The sequence below is a fragment of the Folsomia candida genome, unplaced genomic scaffold (genome assembly GCF_002217175.1).
Source record: "Folsomia candida strain VU population unplaced genomic scaffold, ASM221717v1 Fcan01_Sc009, whole genome shotgun sequence".
In the NCBI taxonomy this organism is placed as follows: Eukaryota; Metazoa; Arthropoda; class Collembola; order Entomobryomorpha; family Isotomidae; genus Folsomia; species Folsomia candida.
Window position 1 is genome coordinate 4253543 of NW_019091201.1, and position 26390 is coordinate 4279932.

The following is a 26390-nucleotide window of genomic DNA, read 5'->3' on the forward strand; positions in this document are numbered from 1 at the left end:
ACAGTCGTTTCTGTGCGTCTCTGAGGCACGACAGCCAAAACAGCTATCTTCACAACTTTCCCTTCCTTAAAAACAAGTATTAAAAAGTCTATAATTTTTTGCCCGAGTCAGGGCTTATGTAAAAAGCGTGTCTGTCTGTCCGATATCACGATAGAGTCTCAAATTTTTCCCACATTTATGTATCTTAGACAAAGTTACGACTTAAATTCGAAGGTGACCAAAATCGGTTTTATGTATAAACAGACTCTAATCCCTGACTCGGGCTCAACGAAGTCTGCACTCTACGTTTGTTTATAGTTGTTGTTTGTAGGCTAATTTTAACTATTTATGAAGTCTTGTACCCTACAGAGTAAGGCGTAATTTTACTTTTTTTTGAGCCGTTGGGAGTTTTTTTTGTTGAGATGAAAGTTTACGCTTTATAATAGCGGAGTGTTTTGTGCGTTGAATTTTAATCGTATGCAAATTGAAGAGCTAGCAAATTGAATTTAACCCGGGTATCGTACATATATTTCCTACGTAAATAGATGCAGGAAGAATCGCGCAGTTATGTATTCCCTTTGTCAAACAATGATATATTCTCGACGCATTTGTCCCTCCCACTTTATAATGGGCACACTTTGGCATTTGTCGTATGCACGGAAATGAAAATTAATCCACGCGGTATCAAATACTTGATCTTCTCCAGTGAAGCGGTAAACATGTTGATGTTAGCCTTATCATTACGTCTGGGCTGAATAAATATGCACATTAATTAACCAGATTAGTGTGTAGGCTTTGTTTTGTTGTTATTCGTAAAATTTAAATATTTTCGACATGAGCAGTGTTTCGGGTGGAAGTAAGTAACCACTTGCAAGAAATAACGGGGAGAAAGTGGTTTCTTGCAGGGGAATATTTTCACCTGCAAGAAATGCAAGGTGCAAGAAACTAGATACGTTCCGCGGCTGTAAATATTTCATACGGCGCGTGGCTAGGTGGCGCATATTTCTAGCACTAAAAAATTAATTTGGGACGAATTTTGAAATATTTCTAAACCTGGAGGAAAACAATGAAGAATCTGGTCTTAATTTTATTATTCAGGCATTGCAAAACCTCGAAAACCTGCGTGCAAATCCATCAAAATCTGAAAAAAAATCTGAAAAAAACACAGTTTCCGACTTGGAGGGTGGTGGATTATCATACTGCGTGTCTCTAGATGCCGCATATTTCTTGCACTTTCTCCCAGTTTCTTACACCTCGCATTTCTTGCGTGGCTTGCTTTACAGTGCAAGAAATGTATTTATCAAACTCTCAACAAACGCCACACTGGATATTATCTCTCTCTCTCTCTCTTTAAATGTATCGACCATTGTTTACCCCGAAATTTCGCACATGCTAATATTTCGCCTCTTTCACTTTCACTCCATAGACGCTGTACAACCTTCAACAAATTAATGTCACGTTCCTCTCGGATACTTACAAATGGCGGGTTACAGCCGTTTCTCCGTCCGGATTTATGGACGAGGTCACCTCTTCCAGCTACGTTACGTTAAACGGTAATTGAAATAAATCGTCGTCGTGTGTTTAAGCACGTGGCCCCAAGTGTGTGTTGTGTGTGCAGTGGCCGCGGAATGGGTGGGGGCATGTGGGGACCTTAACATTGTAGGATAGGGGAGGGAGGGGTTTATATAACATAGGGAGTTGTTCGGGACATCGAATAACCCTAGGAACATTGTCCCTCTGTCCCCTCACGCTTCCGCGGCCACTGTTCTATGTGTATTTATCTCTAGGTACGTCTGTTTGTCGTACCATTTAAGACGAGCAATTTGGTCGAGTACGTAGAATTTTGTATGCAGAAGGACTCCCTTAAAATTCTTGAGAACATTAAATTCCTAAATTCTTTATGTATCCGGCCCATCTTTAGCTTTCCCTTGCTTTCACTCGTGTGTTACTGTTTGCCATGCTTGAACTACATAAATAACTGAATAAATAATGCTAAAATCTTGCCACTATTTGATCTCGACTTTACGAGTGGAAACGTAAATCTAGCCAAAATCCTATGGCAAAAGGAGAGATAGAGAAAGTTGTCGAGTGGTTGTTGAGTGAGCGAGGAGAAAGTTTGTGTAGGCAGAGAAGTGAGTAGGATACGGGGCAAAGTGCAAACTTTTTCAAGTGCACAGTGTACGTATTTTTGTATGCAAAAACTGTACGTGCTTTTTTTCTAGGTAAACATATACGTTAAATGATCCTTTTAAAAATGTCCTTCAACTTGCGCCAATGGTATGGAAATTTTGTTATGGCGCAAATTATGAAAGTGTTTATAAACACAGCATCCCATTGATTTTTTGGGCACGGTTCTAATACAAATTTGACCTGATCTGCTGATTTGATCTGCATTTATTTTAACTTGCGCCAATGTCGTATTTTTTTTACTACGGCGCAAGTTACCAAGCTTAAATTCGGTCTAAGCATTGTATCCTATGTTTGTGCACGCATTTAATACAAATCTGACCTGATTTTCATTGATAGTGTAATTTAAGCTGATGTTACACTTATTTTTTTAACTATGGTGCAAATTATGTACAAAAAAGTATACATAAATGCTTTAAGTAGTTTTATTGTATGCCTTTACCCTAAATCTGATCAAATGTGCTAGATAACGTGTGGACCTCTAAAGCTTTGTACTAATTCTGTATCACTTACTTTCTCTCGGCAGGATACGTCAAACCTGGACCCCCTCGTTCAATCTATGTGGTTAAAACGATCCCTGTTGACAGGTGAGTATGAACTTTGTATGGTTTTATACAGTGGCCGCGGAAGCCGTGGGGACATCGGGGACTTTAACATTGTAAGATGGGGGAGGGAGGGGTTTATATAACATGGGGAGATGATGCGGACATCGAACAACCGTGGGGACATTGTACCCCTTTTGTCCCCACACTTCCGCGGCCACTGGTTTTATGTATGCTACAAGGTTTTAACTTGTTTATTTATTTCCCTAATTTTCAGCAACAGTTCCATTGTTAACGTTCTGATCGGTTGGGATCCACCTCAAGGTAAAATATTTTAAGGGAACGGAACACGGAGAAAAGTTTTGTGTGGCCAAGGGATTATCTGGCATGCACTGGTTTTGCATATTTGAGTTCTGCATATACGAAACGTATCTACATGTGAGCACTAAGCTCATAAAAGTTGAATGACTTAATGCGCTTTCTCATCCATTTGGTGTATGTATGTACATTCATACGTTTTTTAGTGGACGGGGATTTGCCCTTGCAGAGAATGTGATGTACGATTACTTACTTTAGTGAAAACGGAAATCTCAGAGGTTTAAGTTTCTCTTAAAATGACAAGGGAGGTCTTCCATCGAATATTCTCGGATTTTGAGCATTTTAGTGTCAATCGATCGCAAATTTAATTGGGATGGAATTTGCGAAAGACACGATCTCCCAATGGGCACGTTTGGCAGAGATATTTGCATCCGAAGAGGAGAAAACGCCCAGTAAATTTGGAAAGGGTAAAATTTGTCGACTTTTAGGCGCGTTTTCTCCTCTTCGGGTGCAAATATATTTGGCAAACGTGCCCATTGGGAGATCGTGTCCTTCGCAAATTTCATACTAATTAAATTTATGATCGATTCCCATTAATTTGGTCAAAATCGGAGATCATCCACTGTTAGACGTCCCTTGTTAGTGAGAAAAGTTGGAATTTAATTTTTGTCTGTTTCATGAACGTAAACGTGATAAATAAAACTGTAAAGACGCAAAATAAATTAAATATTCATAAACCTTTTACCTGGAAATGTTTTTCACAGTGTTTTTCACAAAAAGTTTTCCAAAGTCATGAGGAACTGTCAACACGCATAAATATTTTTTACAAGGAACTCACTGTTTTGTTTGGTTAGAACAAAGCACAATTTTTTAAAGGTATCAATTTTGCAAAGAGTCAATTTTCCGCGATTGATCTCAAGGTTTTGACATGCCGTGATTTTTACAGAGAGAAGAATAAAGCAAAATTTCGTCTTTAAAGATTTTTTTCCTTTTGCTTTTTCTTTAATTGATCAGAAGAGGAAGAAACGGTCTGTAAATTTGTGAAACCTTGAAACCAAACCTTTCTTTTCTACTTTTGCAAAGATCTGAAGAGAGCGAATTGCTTTTAAATTCACTTTGTGTTTTTAGACAAAGTAGTTGCATACCAAAAAGGAGATCAAAGCGAATCAAAATAAAGAGACGGATCAAAAATCTGTAGGAAGAAAAACATACCTAATTAAATGAGTAGGTTAATAAAAAGCGAGGAGAAATTGACTTGTTGGCGAATTTTTCTGCAAAAAAAATATCCTATGCATAAAATTAGGAGGAGTGCAGCCGGATCAAAAACTATAGTAAAAACATACCTAATTAAATTAGTTAGTGAAAAAAAACGAGACCAGGAAAAGCCCGGGTGAAAGTGTAGACTTGCTAATAATTGGCGAATTTTTATGCAAAAAAATCTCGTACATTTTACTGCGCATAAAATTAAGAGTGCAGACAGATCAAAAATCTGTAGGAAAAACATACTTAATTAAATCAGGTGAGTAAAACGGAGGAAAAGCCTTGGTGAAAGTTTACTTGTGGATAATTTGCGAATTTTTCTGCGCAAAAAATTCTGTACATACTATTTTGCATAAAATTATGAGTAAATAATTGTAACTCCGAGACCGATTTTTATAAGAGTCAGAATCCCCTGATGTGCAAAAACCATACAAAATATCATATCGCGTTAACCCCTAAAACCTGGGGTCAATGGTTTCAAAACTTCCTGAAAAAATACAAAATTTAATATTCCCTTCTAGAGAAAACCTGTTACTACAAAATTGTCCTGGAGACTCACGAAGGAGCCGAAAAACCCATCAGAATTAAAGTAAGTTTTACTTTCTCCACTTACTTTCTCCTCTTAGATTCCTTTGATCTCGTCGTCTTTGACCTACTCAATCCTCCTGCTGAGGTCAGACGACGACGTTGACGCTGACATGGCCTCAGTATGTGTCTGGTCAGTGCAGTGTCAATCACCAAAAAAAGCGAGGAAGTCGCCCCACAAAGTTTAAGATTGAGGAGTTGATGTTGACTGATTGAATAAATATGTCACTCTTTTTTCCTTTTCCTTGTTGTCGTTTCCCGTTTTTGATGACATTTTTTTTCTCCCAAATTTTTTTATGTATTTATTCAATTGGGAAAAAGATCTCAAAGTGAAAGCTGCTGACCATGCAGGCCACTGAACTTAACAAGCTGGTATACATCTCGATGTTTTAAGTAGTTAAAAGAGTGGGAGAAAGTGGGATCATTCCACTCAAAGCTTTCATCCATCTGTATGGATACACTCTTAGAAAACTGGTATTAAATCATTACTGACCAGACTACATATTTTTGACTATACCAGCAGTGGTAATAAGGGGCATTACCGTTTAGTAATGTTGTGGCAATGCAAAATTTACCACTCAACTACTACCAATCCGGTAGGAAGTTATTACCAAATCAGTACCAGTTCGGAGTATATATGTGACTCAGATTGTTAACTAATGCAAAATTTAAATGCAAAATTTAATGCAAAATTTACCACTCAGAAACAAATTACTACCAATCCGGTAGGAAATTATTACCAAATCAATATTAGTACATGTTACTCTACCAGATTTTTAGCAGTTCATATATGACTCTACCGGGACCGGTAATAACGGGAATTACCACTGTTTAGTAATGCTGTGATACTAAAAAATTTCCCTTTAACAAACAAACTACTACCAATCCGGTAGGAAGTTATTACCAAATCAATACCAGCACATGTGACTCTACCAGATTTTAAAGAGTGCATCCATCCCGTTAGATAACAACAACAACCCACTACATAAAACTGTCAGATGCACGAAGAAATCACCCACCCGCATCCTTTGCAAATTTGTGTGCGGGGGATGAGACGCTAAAGTTTTTCTTCACTCGGAATTTTAAAGAATGCTCACATTACGAAATTAATTCTATTTTTATTTCCCCCAGGAACCACTCGGAGTGCATCAACACTGGTTCACTTTGCAGGCCGGGACACAATACTCGATCCTCATTACGTCCCGAGACCGGAGTTGGGACCAGTACTCGGAAAGCAATTTAACCCGGCTGGACTTTAAAACTCCGACTTGTCTGGAATCCTACAACTACCGGTTTGATAAATGCGGTGAGTTATGTGTATTCATGCAACCAGTGGCCGCGGAGGCTGTGGGGACATCGGGGGACATTAACATTGTAGGATAGGGAATGGAGGGGTTTGTATAAGATGGACAGATACTGCGGACATCGAATAACTGTGGGGACATTGTCCGCACCCTTCCGCGGCCACTGTACATAATCCTCTGCCTGTGAATTTAGCGTTGTATCTATGTAATCAGTGGCCGCGGAAGCCGTGGGGATATCTGGGGTCGTTAACATTGTAGGATAGGGAAGGGAGGGGTTTATATAACATGGGCAGATGAAGCGGACATCATACAACCGTGGGGACATTGTCCCTCTGTCCCCATCCTTCCGTGGCCACTGCATGCATACATACATTTGCCTAATTTTGTAGTAAAACCCGCTTTCAATCCACTCCTTTGATGGTCTTCGACGCGAATAAATTCGTAATTAATTTGAATTTGCCTTTCTCTTACATATGTAAATGCCCACTTGTCAAGTCCTCGAAATGTGACATATTTCCAAGGTCAATACCGTAAAATAGAGTAAATTGGTAATAGAATGTGTGTTACGCAGTCCATGTTACGGTACACGCCACGCCATTGATCCACTTACATAGGCGCCCTTGACGAAAGTACGGCTTGCGGCGGCCTCCCATCAAACAAAGCTGAGGGTGAATCCTCATTAAAAATGCATGAGCAAGCACATCGTAAATTTTTTCGGTGAAAATGAAACCCAAGCTGAAAACGTGTAAATGAAGCCGACACGTGGATGAAATGAAATGAAACTCAATCTGCTCCCCTTATGTAGTATTCATACTTGGAATAACAGAGTCAAGTTCAAGAGAGAAAGATGCGCGTTTCATGGGAAGACGAGAAATTTAGCGTATTTATTTTTCGTCGTGGTTAGGCGGGACACACTCGTGCTTTTAGTGTTTCGTTTCTTGCGGGTTTTCGTGTTATATTTCTTGCACTTAAAGAAAGAAATGTGAGAAATGAGGGGTGAAAGGAACGCAAAAAGTGCGAGGTGCAAGAAACTGGGAGAAAGTTGAGAAATGCTAGGTACAAAAAAATGGGAGAAAGTGCAAGAAATATACGCATCTAGTGACCCGCCGTATGAACTAAAGCGACGTGAAGTAGTTTCTGGCGTTTCGCATTTCTTGCAGGTCAAAATAGCTGCAAAAAATTGTCTTGCAGCTATTTTTTGCATTACAAAATAAGAAATGCAAAAAATGCGAGGTGCGAGAAAGTGCAAGAAATAAGCGCCATCTGACCACGCGCTGTATGAAGTACAGCTTCGGAACGTAGTTTCTTTCACCTTGCATTTCTTGCAGGTCAAAATCTGCACGAAACCACTTTCTCCCCATTACTTCATGCAAATGGTTAATTTCACCCGAAACACTGCATATTTTCCCCAGTACGCCAAAAAAGCTTTCACCACTTTCACCACTAAAAAACCTGTCCACATATTCAATTACCGCTTTTTATCTCTTTCCAGCGCCCCCACCGCCGCGAGGGATTGAGACCAAGATTCAAGAAAATTCCGACGACAGTAAAACCGTCCGCGTTCTCTTGACGTGGAAGCCGCCCCAAAATGCGTCCGACTCGAATCCAATCCTCCGCTATAACGTGACCATTTCGCGGTTAACGTTTAAAAGTGGGGGCGGTGTGACCGGACTGATGTCGTCGGCGGCATCTTCCTCAGCCAGAAATCATCTCAACCTGAATGGAACTTTCCCCTATTTGAATTTCAGCGGGTCCACTTTCACCAAACTGATGCGACCCTCGCCCAACGCGAATTCCAACTCCAACTCGACAACCGTCTCAGGGGTGAGTGGTCAAATTAATAAAGTTTTGTGGGTCATGCGGGGGCAAAGAATTTATTGAAAGTAAGAGTGAAAGTTGGGATCTGGGGGCGCTTTCACTTTCGACAAGAGTTGCGTAACATGGTGGTAAAGAAAAAATGTCAAGTTTTGCATATATGGAATTATTGGTGCTGTGGGAAAACTGAGAATTTTATATAAAACTGAGAAGCTCGACCTTTGGCATATGTATGAAAAGTGAAAGATGCATTTTGTGCTAAGTTGAAAAGTGGTTGGTGGTAAGATGTGCTAACTCCAACGTTAAACTCATTGGCTGTGAACAACTTTGCACCAACCGCTGTTTAAGTTAGCACATAATGCAACTTAAACTTTTGGCATATCATATTCGTAGGTGTATTATGTGCTAAGTGATGTTTCATATTTCCAATGGTAGAATTCCTTGATGGAGACATAGGAAATACAAGTATAACGGCCAAAAAATCAGTTAGCACATAATGCATCTTAAAAATGTTTGCATATCGTGATTGCAGTTGCATTATGTGCTATCTGATTTTTTAACCATTTCATCCCTCCCACTGTATCATCCATGTTACAGATTGAAATACAACGGCATTCAAATCAGTTATGCACTTAGCACATAATGCACCTTAAACTTTTCTGCATACGTAGTAAACAAAGTAATAAGAAATAGTGGAAGAGAAAGCCTCAAAACTTGGAAAAGTGGTTTATTATTTAACCTTAAACCGCACACGTGGAGAAAGCAATTTTTTCGCAGTGTCATATGTACACATAAATATTTGATGTTTGAGTAGTTTCTCGTCGTGATGGTGGTGGTGGTTGAGTGCACTCCCAGCCACAAAATATGTATGTACGCCAAGGTTTCCCCTATTTTGTTTTTCAAGTGAGCCTGCACTTGCTTTCTCCGGCGTCGTCCCCGTTTCCTGGATACGACAGGGACGACAACTGTGATAATTTTCAATTTTCTTTCACCGCAACTACACGACCACGATAAAAATTTAAATCACTTTCACTCCGTCGAGTTTGTGGATTGGGTTTTATTTTGCATATTAAAGTTGTGTGCCATAGTTGAAGAAAAAACTATGGGCGTACTCACGTTAAGGTTCGCAAATTGAGCATGGAAACTTAATTTGCGAAGTTTTGCGAGATTTTGCAAAAATTTTGCTGGAAAACGATGGGATTTTTTTTCGCAAATTTACCTCGCTATGTTCTTATTATTCGCAAAATTATTTCACAAACTCCCTCTCATCATATCTAGCAAGAGAAAGTACAGAAATCCATGGAAACAACGTCGAAAAAGGTGATCGTAGTGAGATTTGCGATTACGATACGACCTAAATCGAGACAATTTTTTTGATTTTTAAAAATTTTTTCTCAAGTTTTCTAGATGAGTTGCGAAGTGAAATAAGACCTTGCCGTGAGTACGCTTTACGTGGGCGCAAGTTCGTAAAAATTGGAGTACGTATAAAGGTCGCAGAGAAGTGAAAGTCAAAATGTGCATACAAAACAACACAATCTCCGAATTTATTAGGATTTGGGAAGGATTTATATTTCATTCAATTTTTTGAATGTAAACAAATTCGGGTTGACTTTCTCTTTCAGTATTACCTAATTTTGCGCCTTATATTTTTTAGAATGTAACCCATCTCAAGTTTCATGCATTAGAAGCCAATGCAGAATATCAAGTCGTGATTCGTGCCGTATCTTATCGTGGATCTTCTAAGCCGGCTCAACACCATCTCGTCACACGAATAGGTACGTAACGCATCCCGAGAGACACGTGGCTCAAAAAAGCTGTCATGGTAAAAGTGTAACTTAGGCGAGACAGATAGTGAGTTACCGAGTCAGCTTAGGCGTATTACAGAGATTGAGGAAGACTAATGTTTTGTGATTTTGATTGTAATCTTGATTGTAGATATTTACAATCAGAATTACAATACATTCAAGAATAATATATTTACATTCAAAATTACAGTACATTCACTTAAAATATAATTAAAATCAAAATTGCAATTCATTCACTTATAAATAATATATTTATACACAATCAAAATTACAGAACATTTACCTATAATATATTTACAATCAAAATTACAATCAAAGTTACAGTACATTTACCTATAATATATTTAAAATCAAAATTACAATCAAAATTACAGTACATTTGCCTATAATATATTTACAATCAAAATTATAATCACAGTCGCAAAAAATTACTTTGGTCCAATCTTTCTATTGTCGAAAATGTCCATTTTTTCTCGACCATTGACCATCGACCACGACTATTTTTTGAGGTCATCTACCAAAAAACGAACAATTCTACCGTCATTTTGGCCCCTACCATCCCGTTGATCGGGTCGGTTGTTCCTTGAACGAGGAGAAAGTTACCAGCGAAAAACTAACTTGTGTGCGAAGAATCTTAATCTCCATAAAATGCATTATTATCATACAAACAGCTTTCTTTTCTAATTATGAAACTCCTCGTTCTTTTCTTATAATGTCTTCATCTCATTCATTTCAGTTAAAGACCCCCCAGTCGCCTCCCCACTCAGCAACTGGCTCTACCTCGCCATCCCGGTCTGCATCATGATGCTCATCCTCGTCGCATGCAACATGGGACGAGTTTACCTGCACAAGAGACAAGTCAAAATTGCACGCAATCAATATTTCCAGGTAAGTTAATGGGGCATAACGCTATTTTTAAGCTTTTTCGTCTGAGGCAGATTTCTCAATGCGTATTTTGAGACAAAATTATCATTAAATGGGATGCATCGTTTTTCTAACGTTGGGCAAAAGCTGTGAGATAGCACAAAATGCACTTTCAGCAATCATATCAGTTTTTAGTCTCTCGACAGAATTATTTCTAAAACTTTCGGAAGTTTGTTTTCAGACAAAATCATCGCATTGTGTGCTACTTCATTTGCTCGAAAAATATGTGATAGCACAAAATGCATTCTAAAACAATTATTCCAATTTTAGAGTGTGTTAAATCTCTTAGCGAAACAATTTAAATACTTTCTGATACTCATTTTCAGTCAAGATCATTCTCAAATTCGGTACATTTTATGCTATCTCACTTCTTACGTGATAGCACAAAATGCACCTTCCCCAATCCTGTCATCTTTCCAGACTGTTTAATCTCTCCACAGAATTATTCCAAATTGAGCAACATTTATTGCAAATTGCAACTTATGTACGTGTACAACTTGCACTTGTATGCAAATTTATTTGTCTCTTTTCGAAGTGAAAGTTGCAATGTATTTTTGGCAAGTATCATGTCCTCCTGTTCCACACAGAAAATAATTTATTAGCCAAATCATCCCTTAAAATTCAGAGCACGTTTCACTCATTTGGCACCAGGCGAATCTTTTATCTGTTCTGTGTATTCGTTCATTTGACAAGATTCCATTCTCTCGAAATTTTGCAGTCGATGGAGGAACGCGACGCATTATCGGCGGACTGGTCTATCGTCCCCTTGACGGAGGAGACCTCGACGTGGAAACTGTTTGACGACAACTTTCCCAAGGATAAGTGGGAAATAGTGTCGGAGAACTTAATTATGGGGGAGGTAATTGGTCAAGGGGCTTTTGGCGTGGTGAGACGTGCGAAAATTCCGAGACGCAAATTACAAGTCAGCACTCTCAAATATTTGGACAAAGCCAGCCCCCGCATGGATGCAGACAGGGCGGACGCGGATATGGAAACGGTGGCTGTCAAAATGCTAAAAGGTAAATAACTATATAACAATTTAATTTCACTTGGTTTGCTTTCACCAGGCAGAACTGAACAAGGTTATGCATACAGTGGATATGTATTTATTTTCGAAAATCGGGGAAAAATAAGGTCAAAATATTTGCGAAATATTTAAGGCAAAATTATGAAGTTTTCACTAGGCATTACTAAACAAGGTTGAGTATGCATCTAGCGGATGGGTATTTATCAGGGTGCATAAACTTTTTTGTTGTCCGTGGTTTCTCCTAAGGGGGTGATGCAAGGATGAATTTTTTTCGAAAAACTTAAAAGTTCGGGAATTGCATGCGATTTTGCTTTGAATTTGGTGGTTTCCATGGCAAAATCGCATGCAATTCCCGAACTTTTAATTTTTTTGAAAAAAATTCATCCTTGCATCACCCCCTTAGGAGAAACCACGGACAACAAAAAAGTTTATGCACCCTGGGTATTTATTTATGAAAAAGCGCCAAATATTTCCAAAAAAATTACAAAATCTGTAATAAAAATACCAATTTTTAATCATTTTTAGACAAATTATTATGTGTACCACATTTCAATTCTCAAAATTTTTAGTCTAAAATTCGACTAAAATCGTAGGAATTCCGAAAAAACGTATGCATTTTTGAGAAAAGTACACGAATTTATTTTTTACATGGTTTTTCAAAACTTATCTCACAAGGGACACTCACGACCTGTCGTTTGAGTCCAGGGTACCCTCTATGTTTTTTAGAATCTACTAGGACCCCTGATGAAGGATTCCTTCATATTTCCGTGTAAAACTCATATTTGGCGCCATGGCGTGGCGCTAAACTTAAAAATTTGCATTTTCGACCAATTTCAAACCCTCATAACTTTTGCAGTTTATGTCGGATTTTTAAAATTTTATGCTTAAAATGATCACAAAAGTCGAAATTTTAGAGAAAAAATAAAAATAAAAAAATTTTAATTTTTGAGATATTTTTAGCATTTTTTCGACGAACCCAAAATTTCGAAATTTTGCGAAAAGTTAAAAGCGATAATTTTAGAAAAAATTTCATAGAATACGAAAGTTGAACTCCTTGTCATGATTTTTGCCAAAAATCTTGAAAATCCGTCCAGGATTTCAAAAGTTATGGCGGTTTTAAAATGTAAAACCATCAAATTTGGCGAATTTGGCGCCACGGCACGGCGCCAAATATGAGTTTTACACGGAAATATGAATGAACCCTTCATCTGGGGTCCTAGTAGATTCTAAAAAACATAGTGGGTACCCTGGACTCAGACGACAGGTCGTGAGTGTCCCTTGTCAGAAATATATATGAACAAAATATTGGAAAACTTTGAAATATTGAATAATATTCTGAAATTTCGGTGATCTATAAAACAGAGTCGAAAATACATAAATATCCGCCGCATTCATGCATACGTGCATTTTAAGCCGCCGGTTCTTATGAAAAATACCCACTTTGTTTACTCTTGTTGTTATTGTGTTATTTGGTTTTAAAAAATGTGTCATAATTCGTTTTCCGTCTGGAATCATGTATTTTTCTTCAAGTGGTTTCCAAATTGAGTTGAAATTAGGCCGACGTGAGGGCTCTTAACCTTAACTACGTTCATACATATGCCATTAAGTATGCCACTAATTCTCTCTCGAAGTCACATCACATCTCGATACACACAGATTGTCTCTGCTCTCTGCACTCTTTCATCATTAAGCGCAAAGTGCAGTTTAAACTTAAGGTCAGGAGAAGAATTAAGACTTTGAGAAAAATTGGAGCAGCACACATATTCACATGCATTTGCTTAAATTAGGGGAGAAAGTTTTCCCTGGAGAAAGCAGAGTGCACGCTAATTGTTTTCCCACAAGGTAAAAGCGAAAGCTTGGGAGAAAACAAATGAGTAGCAAACGTGTGACCAAAAACCTGCCGTGTTAAAGGTCAAACTTGCACCAAACGACGGCGGTGAACTTGTCTGGATTGGATTTGGAGGGGCAATTGGTTTGCGGGATAAGTGGCTGTTGGATTACAACGGTGGTCAAACCGTCGTTTTGGTCAAGGCGGGGGCGGGATTTTTAATAGTGTTTCGAGTGAAAGTAACCACGTGTAAGAAATCAGGGGGAGAAAGCGGTTTCTTGCAGGTAAATATTTTGATCTGGGAGAAATGCAAGGCGCAAGAAACTACGTCCCGCCGCGATAAATACTTCATACGGCTAGATTGTGCATATTTCTCACACTTTCTCCCAGTTTCTTGCACCTCGCATTTCTTACTTTCCATCGCAAGAAATGTATAGCAAACCCACAAGAAACGAAACACACTGGATTTTTTAACCCCGTCGCGAAAATTCTCACCAATCTGCAATTATTTTGCAAATACATACTTACTCAATTTGCTGAAATACAATCGACTTACTAATCACTACGCCGTCTGGTTAGTAAATGTCTGGCTCAAGGTTTTCTATAATTGTACGTATTTAATTCTTACGACCTCAAAAATTTATCTGGTATTAAATACAAAGTATTTCCAGCCGAGAGGATCAAGATATTTCCAAATACTTAAAATAATATCCAACTTTTCGTACAGCACAATAGCTTCGTACACATATTAACTCCTGCTAAGTAAGTAAGTAACTTGTGTAAGAGACTTATCTGAAGAAGAAGAGCACTTCTTCTTCTCCGAGTTATGTATATTAAAGCCTTCCTCACTTCAAAACGGTGCATAACGCTGCTGCTGCTCACTTAATGCAATTAACTTTCACCCGTCAACTTTTTACTTTGTCCGACCCACACAAAATTAGTGATTATGTAATTCATCCAAGCATAACATTCGTTCCTACGCCCATTAAATAATTGCACCTCGGCCACAACACAAAATAAGAACAATGCCAAAAACTTTGAGATGGAAGGAAATGCAGTTGTTCAGCAGGGGTGAAAATTGACATAGTTTCTTGTACTAATAATTGTCGCATTGTCACTTTCAGTTTCCGCAACAGTGGAGGACAGAGAGCAACTTGTCAAGGAAATCATGACGATGCAATCGTTAGGCTTTCATCCGCAAATTGTAGGACTTATCGGAGCCTGCACGAGAGGTTGGTACATATTTACATATTTTCTGCCTTGTCTAATTTTTGGAGTAATATTTTTTGCAAAAAAAATTGTAAAAGTATTTTAGTAAAAAAAATTGTAACATCTTTTTAGTAATAAACTTTGCAAAAATACTTTAGCAAAAACAAATGGGGGAAACATTTTGTGAAACTAATTGATGAAAAGATTTAGTAACACATTTTAGTTAAAAAAATTAGTGAAAAGATTAAAAACAAAATTGTAAAAATTGTAAAAACATTAATCCGGTAAAAATATTTTTAAAAAAACTGTTAAATGTAATTTTATTTTAGATATTTTAGAATTTAAAAATTCATGTATTTACTTACATTTATAAATTATTGAACATTATTTTGATATCAATATTTTCTACCCACTTTTCAGGAAGGTCACTCAGCCTCGTGTTGGAGTATTGTTCGGGCGGAGATTTGCTAACTTTTATCAGAAAGGTAGTTTAAAAAAAAAGTTTTGACAACATAAAAAGTTTCGTAATTAATTATGCAATTTTTCTCATAAATACTGTCAAGATTGTGTTTCCTTAAATTAATCTGAACCAAAAATTCTGACCTTTTCCCTTTATTTTTGTCAATTTTCTATTTTTATAAGCTTTAAACATTTCTCTGTTTTTGGCAACCCGACTCTGAAAACCGCTTTTATGAGTCGTTTCGTTTGTTGCAGTTTTACTGCTTGTTTTTATTATGACATTTGCTCTGACATGCAAAAAAAGTCGTGTTATGCACGCTGTTTTCCAGAATTCGAGTGGATTTAAGAGGAAAATTTCACAGCGGAGAATAAATGCCAAATCTTTTCCTTAAATGATAACTCGGAAAGTAAAAGAAATTATGCATAAAAAGTGTCAAATTGTCACGATCTCTTTTTTTTACCCTGAAATCCCGCTGTTTAATAAAAACTAGATTTCCAAGTGGGCAAAAATAAGTAAATATTTTCCTCCGAATTCGTACGTGGACCCGTCACCCGCAAGGCCACTGCTTAAATGTTATTCAGAAAATGATCTGGAAATGACAGCAGCAGCATAAACAAATTTTTGCATTTCTGTCAAATTACGTATTTATTTAGGACTGCGGGAACGTAGGGATCGAATTATTGACGAATTTCTCACTTAACTTAATTGCTTAATTACATAATTTATTTTTGTGCTTAATTGCGCAGCTAAATTTTCACATCGATTTCCGGATAAGGCACACATGCCTTAATTTTTTGCATTTTTGTCAGATTTGCTGTCACCGCATTATTCACGAATTTCTCACTTGAATTTCTCACTTGAAGGTGAATTTTTTTTTATTCTTAATTAAACTGTAACCATATATCGACATAATTTAGGTATTAATTAGTTACGCAGCTCAATTTAAGAAAGAAAATTCGCGTCGATTTCTGGAGACAGCACACATGCCATATATTTTCGCATTTCTAACAGATTACAGGATGCACCATCATCACATTATTGACGAATTTCTCACTTAACTTAACTCCTTAATTAATCATTGCATAACTTATTTACATGCTTAATAATTACGTAGCTCCATTTAAGAAGGGAAAGTCATCGATTTCTGGAGACGACACACACCTGACACAATTTTTTATGAATTTCTGTCAGTTTATGAGATACCCTGTCCTCGCATTATTGACGAATTTCACACTCAACTTAACTGCTTAATTAAACTGTAAACTTACGTCGACATGTTCGTGAATAATGCAATACAGCGTATCTCCTAACCAAAATAAATTATGCAATGATTAATTAAGTAGTTTAGTTAAGTGAGAAATTCGTCAATAATGTGATGACAGGGTTGCACTAATCCTAAGAAATATGCAATATGCAAAATGCAAAAAATTATGCATGTAGGACACACGCCATATTTTTTTCAGATTACGAGATACGTCGTCATCAATCAAATTAATTTCTTCTTAAAATTAAACTTCAATCTTCTTACATACGTCCAAATGCTTAATTAATTTCATACGTAGCTCCTCAATTTAAGAATGAGAATGAGAAACTCCATCGATTTCCTACCTGACACTTAATTAATCAATCTCTCTCCCCCCGTTTTTCAGGTGCGATCCAAATACTGGCCAACTTTGGGCTTATCGGATGCCAAGAAAACCTCGTCGGCGAGCATGTCGAGAGAAATGAGTTGTCGGACAGGCTCCGGGAGTGGGGGGAGCGGTGGGGCCCGAATAAAAAATTTAAATTCCGCCGACTGCTGCAATAACGAGAGTGAAGACAATTCTCCCATAAATTATGCAGACCTTGAGCACTTTTCGGACTATTCGTCATCCCCGAAAAGTGAACACCAGGGAAATCCCCTCCAATCGGGGGAAAGTAAGTGGTTAAATATAAATGTGAATAATCATAGTGGTGAAAGTCACCTTTAAAAAAAATCATACAAGGGCGAATATGGGAATAATTTAAATTATTCCGAATCTATTCTAAATTAGGTTTTTTTTCTCTGCCTCAAAAAAAGTTAGCCATGATTTTAATGCAATTTACAGAGAAATGGAGACTAACAAGGAAGGCCTCCCAGCTGTTGCTCTCCGATTTATAGAAAACTAGTGTCAATCGGTCACAAATTTGATGAGTATGAAATTTTTGAAAGACACGATTAAGAAATTTGGAAAGTGTAAAATTTGCAGGCTTGGGCAAGATAGATACTTTAAGATACTAGATACAAGATACAAGATACTACTCGTATCTTGTATCTTCCACCCGCCTCAGCTCAAAGTATCTTGTATCTTGTATCTGGAAAATCCTCAATGAGTATCTTGTATTTGTATCTTGTATCTGATGTTTTCCATCAAGAGGAAAGTATCTAAGATACTTTTTAAGATACAAGATATTTTTTGCAAAATATGCTACCCGCGACATCAAAAGTTCGATTTTCTTATGATTTATGAGGTAGTAATTGTAATTTGTAAGAAAATATGCGTGGTATTTTTGCTAGTGGAAGGTGTTTTTAAATGCCTAACTACTCAATAGTAAGACTTTCATTTTACTGGCGATGCCTAAATGGCAAAAAATATGAAATTTTATCTTTTTTAAATCTTAAAAAAAATCAAAGCTATCTTGTATCTTGTGGAATATTTAAGATACTTTATCTTATCTTGTATCTTTAAAAATACTTAAAAGTATCTTTTACTTAGTATCTAAGTATCTTGGAAAGAACAGAGAATAAAGTATCTTTATCTAGTATCTTGGATTTTTTTGCAAAAGTATCTTTATCTTGTATCTTGTACCTGAAAATAAAGTATCTTGCCCAAGCCTGAAAATTTGTCGACTTTACTGCGCGTTTTCTCCTCTTCGGATGCAAATATCTCTGCCAAACGTGCCCCTTGGGAGATCCTGTCTTTCGCAAATTTCATCCTAATTAAATTTGTTACTGATTTCCACTAATTTGCTCAAAATCCGAGAGCATCCGCTGGTCTACCTGCCTTGTTAGTCTCGATTTCAATTAGAAAATTGAATTTTTTCCCAGGCATTGTTAACAATGCATCAATAACCACTAACCAACCTGTGAATAAATTGGCAATTAAATTGCGCCTCAACCTGCCTGCACTGCGTACTTTATGTGGTTTTTAAAAACCGCATAATTTATGCAAGAGAGAATTCTCTCTTGCATAAATTAGTGAAAACCCTGCAAATTTATTGCGCCCTCATCGAACTTTGTGAATGAATGTATAAATATTCCAACCACTAACTAAATTAATTCGTAGGCCAAATATTCATGATGATGATTTTGTTCTCATTTGTAAGTATTTTGACTAAAGAAAAGGAGAGAAAGTTGCGCAACAATAACTTTCCATTGTGTTTTTAAGGAGGGGAGAAAGCGGAGCAGAAATTCATTTCCATTGTATTATTTTCACCGTGTGAAATCTATACAGATGCATTCGTTGCAATAATTTGTGAAATCACGCGAGAACCCACAAAATCTAGCTAACTCAAGATTTATAACCTTTGCAAAATCCTCAAGTCAGGGCACCCTGAAGATTTAGGCGAATTCATGGTTTACTGAACCTGCAAGGTTTTTGGCTTATTGGGTAACGACAGAGATGGGTAAAATACCGTAGTTTGAGCTCCGTGCTTGTCAGGGTTTGAATTTCCGGGGGTGTTACACCCAGAAAAAGACTAGAAACTACATGGAGAAGACAATAATCAGTCGAAAATTGCGGGTTTTGTGAAGAAATTGGCTTTTTATCGGAGTCAAAATACTTTTTTTTTAATCGTGAAAACTAAAATATTTTAACAGCGATGAAAAGTTAATTTCTTCAGAAAACCTGCATTTTCGACTGACTGTATTTTTGTGTTTGTAACACCCCTGGAAATCCAAACCCAGGGAAGAACGGAGCTCAAAATACTTAATTCTGGCAAAGTTTTTTGCCCACCCCTGCATAACCATCACAAAATATGTAACCTTTCAACCTAGTCACTTTCTCCATTTCCAACTCAGTGAGTAACGAAGTGAGACTAAATTAGACACAAAATGTTTACTTTCCCATAAAAACATTGTAAGCATTAAAAAAAACCTGCAGAATTTTCACTATTTTAAAAATGCTACAAAATTTTTAGCATACAGAATTATCTAGTATTTGTAGAATTTTTTAAAATTCTGCAGATTTAGGAAAATTTATGGTTTACTGAACCTTAGCTTATTGTATAACCACTACAAAATATATAACACTTAAACCCAATCACTTTCTCCATTTCCAATTCAGTGAATGACAAAATGAGCCTTGATGAATATAAATTAGACACAAAATGTTTACTTTCTCCATACAGAAAACAGCCCGACCGGCCGTCAAAGTCCGCCAGGGAGTCATCCCTCGCAAAATGAGGAGGATGATGATGACGACTTTCGGCCCATTGATGAAAAGGATGTTCTCTCCTACGCGAGGCAAATTGCGATGGGAATGGTAAGTTGAGTGTCATGGGCATGCAGTGGCCGCGGACGTGTGGGGACAAAAGAGGGACAATGTCTCTATGGTTATTCGATGTCCACATCATCTCCCCATGTTATATAAAACCCTGCTCCCCATCTTACAATGTTAATGTCCCCTCATGTCCCCACTGCTTCCGCGGCCACTGGAAAAATTCAGGCTACTCAAATGTATGAACATGATGCAGTGGCCGCGGAAGGGTTCGTAGGGACGGAGGGACGACGTCCTCACGGTTATTTGATACCACATGATCTGTCCATCTTATATAAACTTCTGCCTCCCCCATCCTACAATGTTAATGTCCCCACGGCTCCCGCGGCCACTGAAAATAAATCTCTAGAGCGATTAGCATCGTTAAGTGTAATCCCCCGGAATTATTTATGTATTGGCTTCATCATGGATTTAATGACGGGGGAGAAAGTCTACTCTGTTTGACCAGAAGTAGGCACACACGTCCAACTTTTGTATGTATGCAGTATCATTGGCCGCGGAAGCCGTGGGGACATCTGAGGACATTAACATTATAGGTCATAGGATAGGGGAAGGGTTTTTTTTTATAACATGGGCATATTATTGGGACATAGAATACCCGTGGGGACATAATGTCCCGGACATTTTCCCTCTGTCCCCACGCTTCCGCGGCCACTGTGCAGTATCTGACCTTGCAAAATGTTTGTATGGTTGACACGATAATCCGATTTATTTTCAATTTTGTTGTCCGTTATTTTATGTGTCTGTGTAACAGTAACAGTTACATAAATAATTCCGATTTCCTGGCATCATTAGTGCAGACGAAGGCAGTAAATTCTGCGAAAGATGGGCAGGAAGTTGCACAAATAGAAAAACGAGGTGAACAGGACTGGACATCAAATGTACAACCAAAGATTATTTCTTACTACCAAAAATGAATGGGATGTTTCGCCCAATTTAATCCGTCAGTCGTTATTATTTACGACAATTTTGTCCAGATTTTCTTTAGAATATTGCACACTACGGGGTTCCATTTATAGCTGGTTAACCTTTTATGAGAGAGAAAGCTGAATGTCTGCATCTACCATATATTTTTTAAAGGATTTTTGCAGAATTTTCAATATTTTTTTTAATGCAACATAAATGCAACATTTTATTTTAAAAATTTTGAATTTACAGAATTTTCTGAATTTTTTAAAATTCTTCAGGATTAAAAAAATTAAATATATAATTTTAAAGCATTTTTTTAAGGTTTGCACAATTTTCACAATTTATTTAAAGTTCTGGAGGATTTTCAGTATTTAGAAATGCCACAGAATTTTAAATTTGCAGAATTTTCTATAGGTCATAAAAATCTCAATACGTATTTTTCAAATCCTACGTTTAAAATTTAAAAATCCTACAGAATTTTCACTACTTCAAAAATGCTTCGAAATTGTCACCACCTTTTCCTAAAAATTCTGCAGAACTTTCATTATTTTTAAAATTCTACCGAATTGTTCCTACATTTTCTAAAATCTGCTTTCTCCAATAATCATAAATAACATTTCCGGGGACACGTATCTACCTCATGGCCAAGTTCATTAATGGGGGTTACAGAAACCAAACCACATAATAAAAATAGACCAAAATATACTTTCCCCCCCTCGTTTCGCTACATCCGTAATCATTTCATTTATGAGCCATTTCTGCTTTCACCCAATTTCAGGAATATCTCGAAAAGAACCGGATCGTGCACCGGGACCTCGCGTGCAGGAACTGTCTTTTGATGGGGGACCATAAACAAGTGAAGCTTTCAGATTTCGGCCTCTCTCGAGATATCTACACGTGGAACGTCTACCATCAAAAGTCAAATGGAAAATTGCCAATAAAATGGATGGCCATCGAGTCCATTTTTACTCACGTGTTTACAACCAAGTCGGACGTGTAAGTAAAAAATAAAATAAAATAAGTACACTTATTTCCCCAAACATAAATTTAAATGACCATAGTGGAAATCCCAAATGACCATTTTGTGGTATTTTTCATAAAGACTAGCTGCACTGATTTATTTTTTTAAGAGACGATAAAAACATAATCAAAATCGGTTAAAAGAGAGAAAGTTGGAGTATAGATTTACAGTCAATGATTGATTTCAGTTTATTTTATGCTTTAAATTGACATCGATACTGCAAAAATTTCTGTTAAGAAGGATTGAATACATATCTTTACGAATTGATACATATTTTTTAATTTATGACAAACAAAGTTTGCAAATTTTTATTTGATCGGCATCCATATTTTTGAAAATTTTTGCAATTGTAAATGGATAATTGCCAATAAAATTGATGGCCATAGAGTCCATTTTTACTCACGTGTTTGAAACCAAGTCGGATGTGTAAGTAAGAAATAAAATCCGAAACATAAATTTAAATGGCCACATTTTCCTGTTAAATGGAAATCCCAAATGACCATTTTGTGGTGTTTATTTTTTCATAAAAAACGAGCAGAACTGCCTTATTTTTTTAAGAAACGATAAAAACATCATCAAAATCGGTTAAAACAGAAAAAGTAAAAATTTACAGTGATTGATTTTCAGTTTATTTTATGCTTTAAATTGACGTCGATACTACAAAAATTCTATTAAGCGTACAGTCATATTGGTTATAACCTTTCTGCCCAAAAAGTCCTGTTTTGATAGGAATCGAGCGTGCACGCGCTCTTCCCAACTTTTGCACGAAATTTTAAACTTTGTCCTAGAGATGCGAAATTTGGCATGCACATGCACCAACATATGCTGCATCATAATATAACATCAATTCCCGTTCCGTTCGCTATGAATTTTTCAGGAAAAATCAAAAACCAAATTGAATACAGGTGACATTTGGTTTTTGATTTTTCCTGAAAAATTTATAGCAAACGGAACGGGAATTGATGTTATATTATGATGTAGCATATGTTGGTGCATGTGCATGCCAAATTTCGCATCTCTAGGACAAAGTTTAAAATTTCGTGCAAAAGTTGGGAAGAGCGCGTGCACGCTCGATTCCTATCAAAACAGGACTTTTTGGGCAGCAATAAAAGGCAATTTCCAAATATTTATCTCCTCGGCATCAATATTTTACAAAAATATTTGAAATCCTTAAAATTTTTGCAAAATTTATTTATGAACATTTCCACTTATGCAAATCAGGTTACAAAATCTATCCTAAACTTTCACACATTTAAGAACAGTCTGCAAATATCATAATTCTAAAAAATAATTAAAAAATTCCTTCAAAATGTCAATAAAATATTTAGACTAACATTGTAAACAGAATCCTTAACCTTTCTGTTTTTTTTGCTATTTACATAACAGATACAGATTATTTTTAGGTAGTTTAAATATAGTTTTATTCACCACTTATTTAACCGCAGTCACCCTAACATAGGCACATAATCATTTACGGCGGATGGAGGGGGACATTCCCCCCCCCCCCCAAAAAAAAAATTCTGAAAAATCGTACACTCAAAATAAGGTAGTAATGAATCATCACGCGGAATGACTTTGTGTCTCTACCACGTCGGTTACAATTTGTCGTAGAAATGGTAATAATAATTTCAGGGAAATTCAAATTCATTACCAAATATTAAGGAAGTGAATATATACTATTATGTATTAAATTTGAATTTCCCTGAACTTATTATTACCATTTCTAAGACAAATTGTAACCGACGTGGTAGAGCCACGTAGTCATTCCGCGTGGTAATGATTCATTACTACCTTGTTTTGAGTGTATGTATCTTGTACATGTTAATACAAAAGTCCCTTCTTCTCCAATACCACAATGTTAATCTTCCCCCATGTCCCTCCCCCAACTTCCGCCGCCACTGTACATATTTATAACAGTCTCGAGTACTGCGTTGTACCCACCAAGCAACGAAATTTGTATTTATTCCCGATCAAAATGCCTTACTTACATATTCATCCATCCCACAGTGACAATATCCTGGGGACATTCCTAAACGTACGTATTAGTTATATTTACTGCTACTTTCTCCGAAAAAAATGCGACTTTCTCCGAAAGTGCGTCAGATTTCGGTTTGTTTCAGAAACGGAGTTATACATAGATATTTATGTACATATATGTGTTAGGGTGACGAGACGTTATGTATCACATTTAGGGTGACGATACCCTGTGGACACAAAAACTTCCACATTATTTACACTTAGGGCAAAATTCTCCCGAAAAATGCAACTTATCTTCAGAATTTCTCCGAAAGTGCGTCAAATCTAGGGTTATTTCTGCATCGAACCGCAGTTATACATAGATTTTATCTGAAGATATCGGATGACATAGAAACCCACATAATTAGAATACATGTTTTCTCATTGCTTTCTCCTCCGACTTTCTCTCTCCACCAACCATTTATTTAATTTCGGTCCGTATATTGCAACTAATGTGTGTGTGACAGTTGGCCTTCACCTTACTTAATGGGTGAATACATAAGAAAGTGGAAGGAAGATTCATGCACATGCAGTGGCCGCGGAAGCGTGGGGACAAAAGAGGGACAATGTCCCAGCTATTATTCGATGTCCGCATCACTTGCCTATCTTATACAAACCCCTCACTCCCCCTATCCTACAGTGGCAATGTCCCCACAGCTTCCGCGGCCACTGGGAGAATTTAGGCTACTCAAATGTATGTACATGATGTAGTGGCCGCGGAAGGAAGTGTGGGGACAGAAGGACAATGTCCCCACGGTTATTCGATGTCCCAATCTTATATAAACCCGGCCTTCGCCTATCCTACAATGTAATGTCCCCACATGTCCCCGATAGCTTCCGCGGCCACTGATTTCATCCCGCCGCCTCCTACTATCAGTTTTTGTTATGTAACGCAACCCTATTACACGGCGAGATGAGAACATTTTGTTTATTTTCTTTCCGCAGATGGTCGTATGGGATCCTTCTCTGGGAGTTGGTAACGCTGGGAGGAACGCCGTACCCCGGCTTGGGCAACACCGAGTTGTTTCACCTCCTTAAATCCGGCTACAGGATGGAACGCCCGGACAACTGTTCGGAAGAATTGTAAGTAACGTAACCAAGTAATAGTTTGTTATGACATGCAGTACATGCAATCAGGCTCAAGTCCGTCGTAGTCGGGATGAACGAAATGTAGCAAAAGGGAGAAACCTATGACTATTACTTCGTCCGTCTTCCGTAAATAGCGGTCGAAACTAAAAAATAGACATTTTAGAACTCGTTTATACGGTCACGAGGTCATTGCACGTCGAAAATACGTCGATTTCTGAAATCCCCACCCTTAACTACATTTAAAAAGGTTGAAATAGAAAATTCGACATTTTTGACCTTTGAGCTCGTCGACACGGTCACAAGGTCAAACGTCAAAGGTCAACATCAAAATTATCTCGATTAATTAAATCCTTTCCCCAATCTACGTCTAAAACGGTCGAAAAGAAAACATTCGACATTTTTTACCGTTGGCCTCATCGCCATGACCTTTTTTGGTCCTACAACGCCCATTTTCGAATTTAACTCCTCCCCGAAAATTAGAAACAACATATTGGCAAAGCACCTCGAAATTTGAATATTATCGTCCCAACGGACGGACAGACAGACAGACCAAAACATTCCCATAAAAGGAAATTCTACCCTTAAATAATTGGCATTTGTATTTCTCTTACGACTACACCCTCACGTGAGGCGTAGGCGACGACAGTCACTTCATTATTTTGACACAGAAGGACGAATCACTTCAAAGGCGACAAATTACAGGAGGATGTTTCATTTCCTTTCTAACGAAGTCTCGACTCTGTCGATGTTATGTGTCTGTCGAGATATTGAGATACCAACGAACAGAGGCCACCAGTGGCCGCGGAAGCCGTGGGGACATGTGGGGACATGAACAGGTGGTAGGATAAGAAAGGTTTATATATGATGAGCAGATGATGGGAACCTCGAACAACCGTGGGGATATTGTCCCTCACCCTTCCGCGGTCACTGGAACACACACCTACGTACCATTATTTACATAAAAGGTTAAATCACTCGATGAGGTGGAAATTCTGTTGAACTTTTCAAACGTTTTGTACTCCAAAAAGGGCAAGTTTTTAAACCTAAATCATGCAAAAAGCTAGTTCCATAGTCTCGTTTGAACCTACTTATTTCTAAATTTAAAGTTGTTCGAAATTCGAACTGAAGTAGAATATATGAGCGGATTTCAAAAAAGTGTTCTCAGAATTTTCCAGTACATACGTGTAACCAGTTCAATTAAAGGAAATGAGATGAAAGCTTTGAAAGAGAAGAGTGGTGATATTTATGTCGAAATTAATTAAATCCTGGGCTACGAACAAAGTATTTATGAGGCTGTCGTCGATCTAGTTAATGATAAGTGACTGACTCGAGAACAATCAGACGGTTTCCGAGAAACACATAAATGGTATCATAGAAGCCAGTACTATTTTTATTTTGCCCTTTTCTTTCCGAGGATGCAGTATTACATCAGGATGAGCATCATAATAAACTGTATTGTTTTCATCCCTCTTCACTACAGAGCTATCAATTAGCTCTGGGAATTTGTTGACATTTAAGAAGAAATTCCAACGTCTGGTCGTATTTCCAGAGGGCGGATATGTATTTTTTTTAAACGCCAAATAATTGCGAAATTT

General features: G+C 37.4%; 1 protein-coding gene across 1 annotated transcript in view; it reads left to right on the top strand.

The window, feature by feature from the left end:
* LOC118436613 overlaps positions 1-26390 on the top strand; it is a 56745-nt gene that overhangs the window by 26115 nt on the left and 4240 nt on the right. The window contains exons 6-20 of the mRNA XM_035855060.1: positions 1406-1532; positions 2693-2753; positions 2986-3032; positions 4808-4875; positions 6003-6177; positions 7668-7999; positions 9645-9765; positions 10532-10683; positions 11438-11738; positions 14699-14806; positions 15204-15268; positions 16893-17160; positions 19612-19745; positions 21448-21665; positions 24652-24789. Coding sequence (XP_035710953.1) covers positions 1406-1532; positions 2693-2753; positions 2986-3032; positions 4808-4875; positions 6003-6177; positions 7668-7999; positions 9645-9765; positions 10532-10683; positions 11438-11738; positions 14699-14806; positions 15204-15268; positions 16893-17160; positions 19612-19745; positions 21448-21665; positions 24652-24789 — 2315 coding nt within the window. The remainder of the gene's footprint in view (positions 1-1405; positions 1533-2692; positions 2754-2985; positions 3033-4807; positions 4876-6002; positions 6178-7667; positions 8000-9644; positions 9766-10531; positions 10684-11437; positions 11739-14698; positions 14807-15203; positions 15269-16892; positions 17161-19611; positions 19746-21447; positions 21666-24651; positions 24790-26390) is intronic.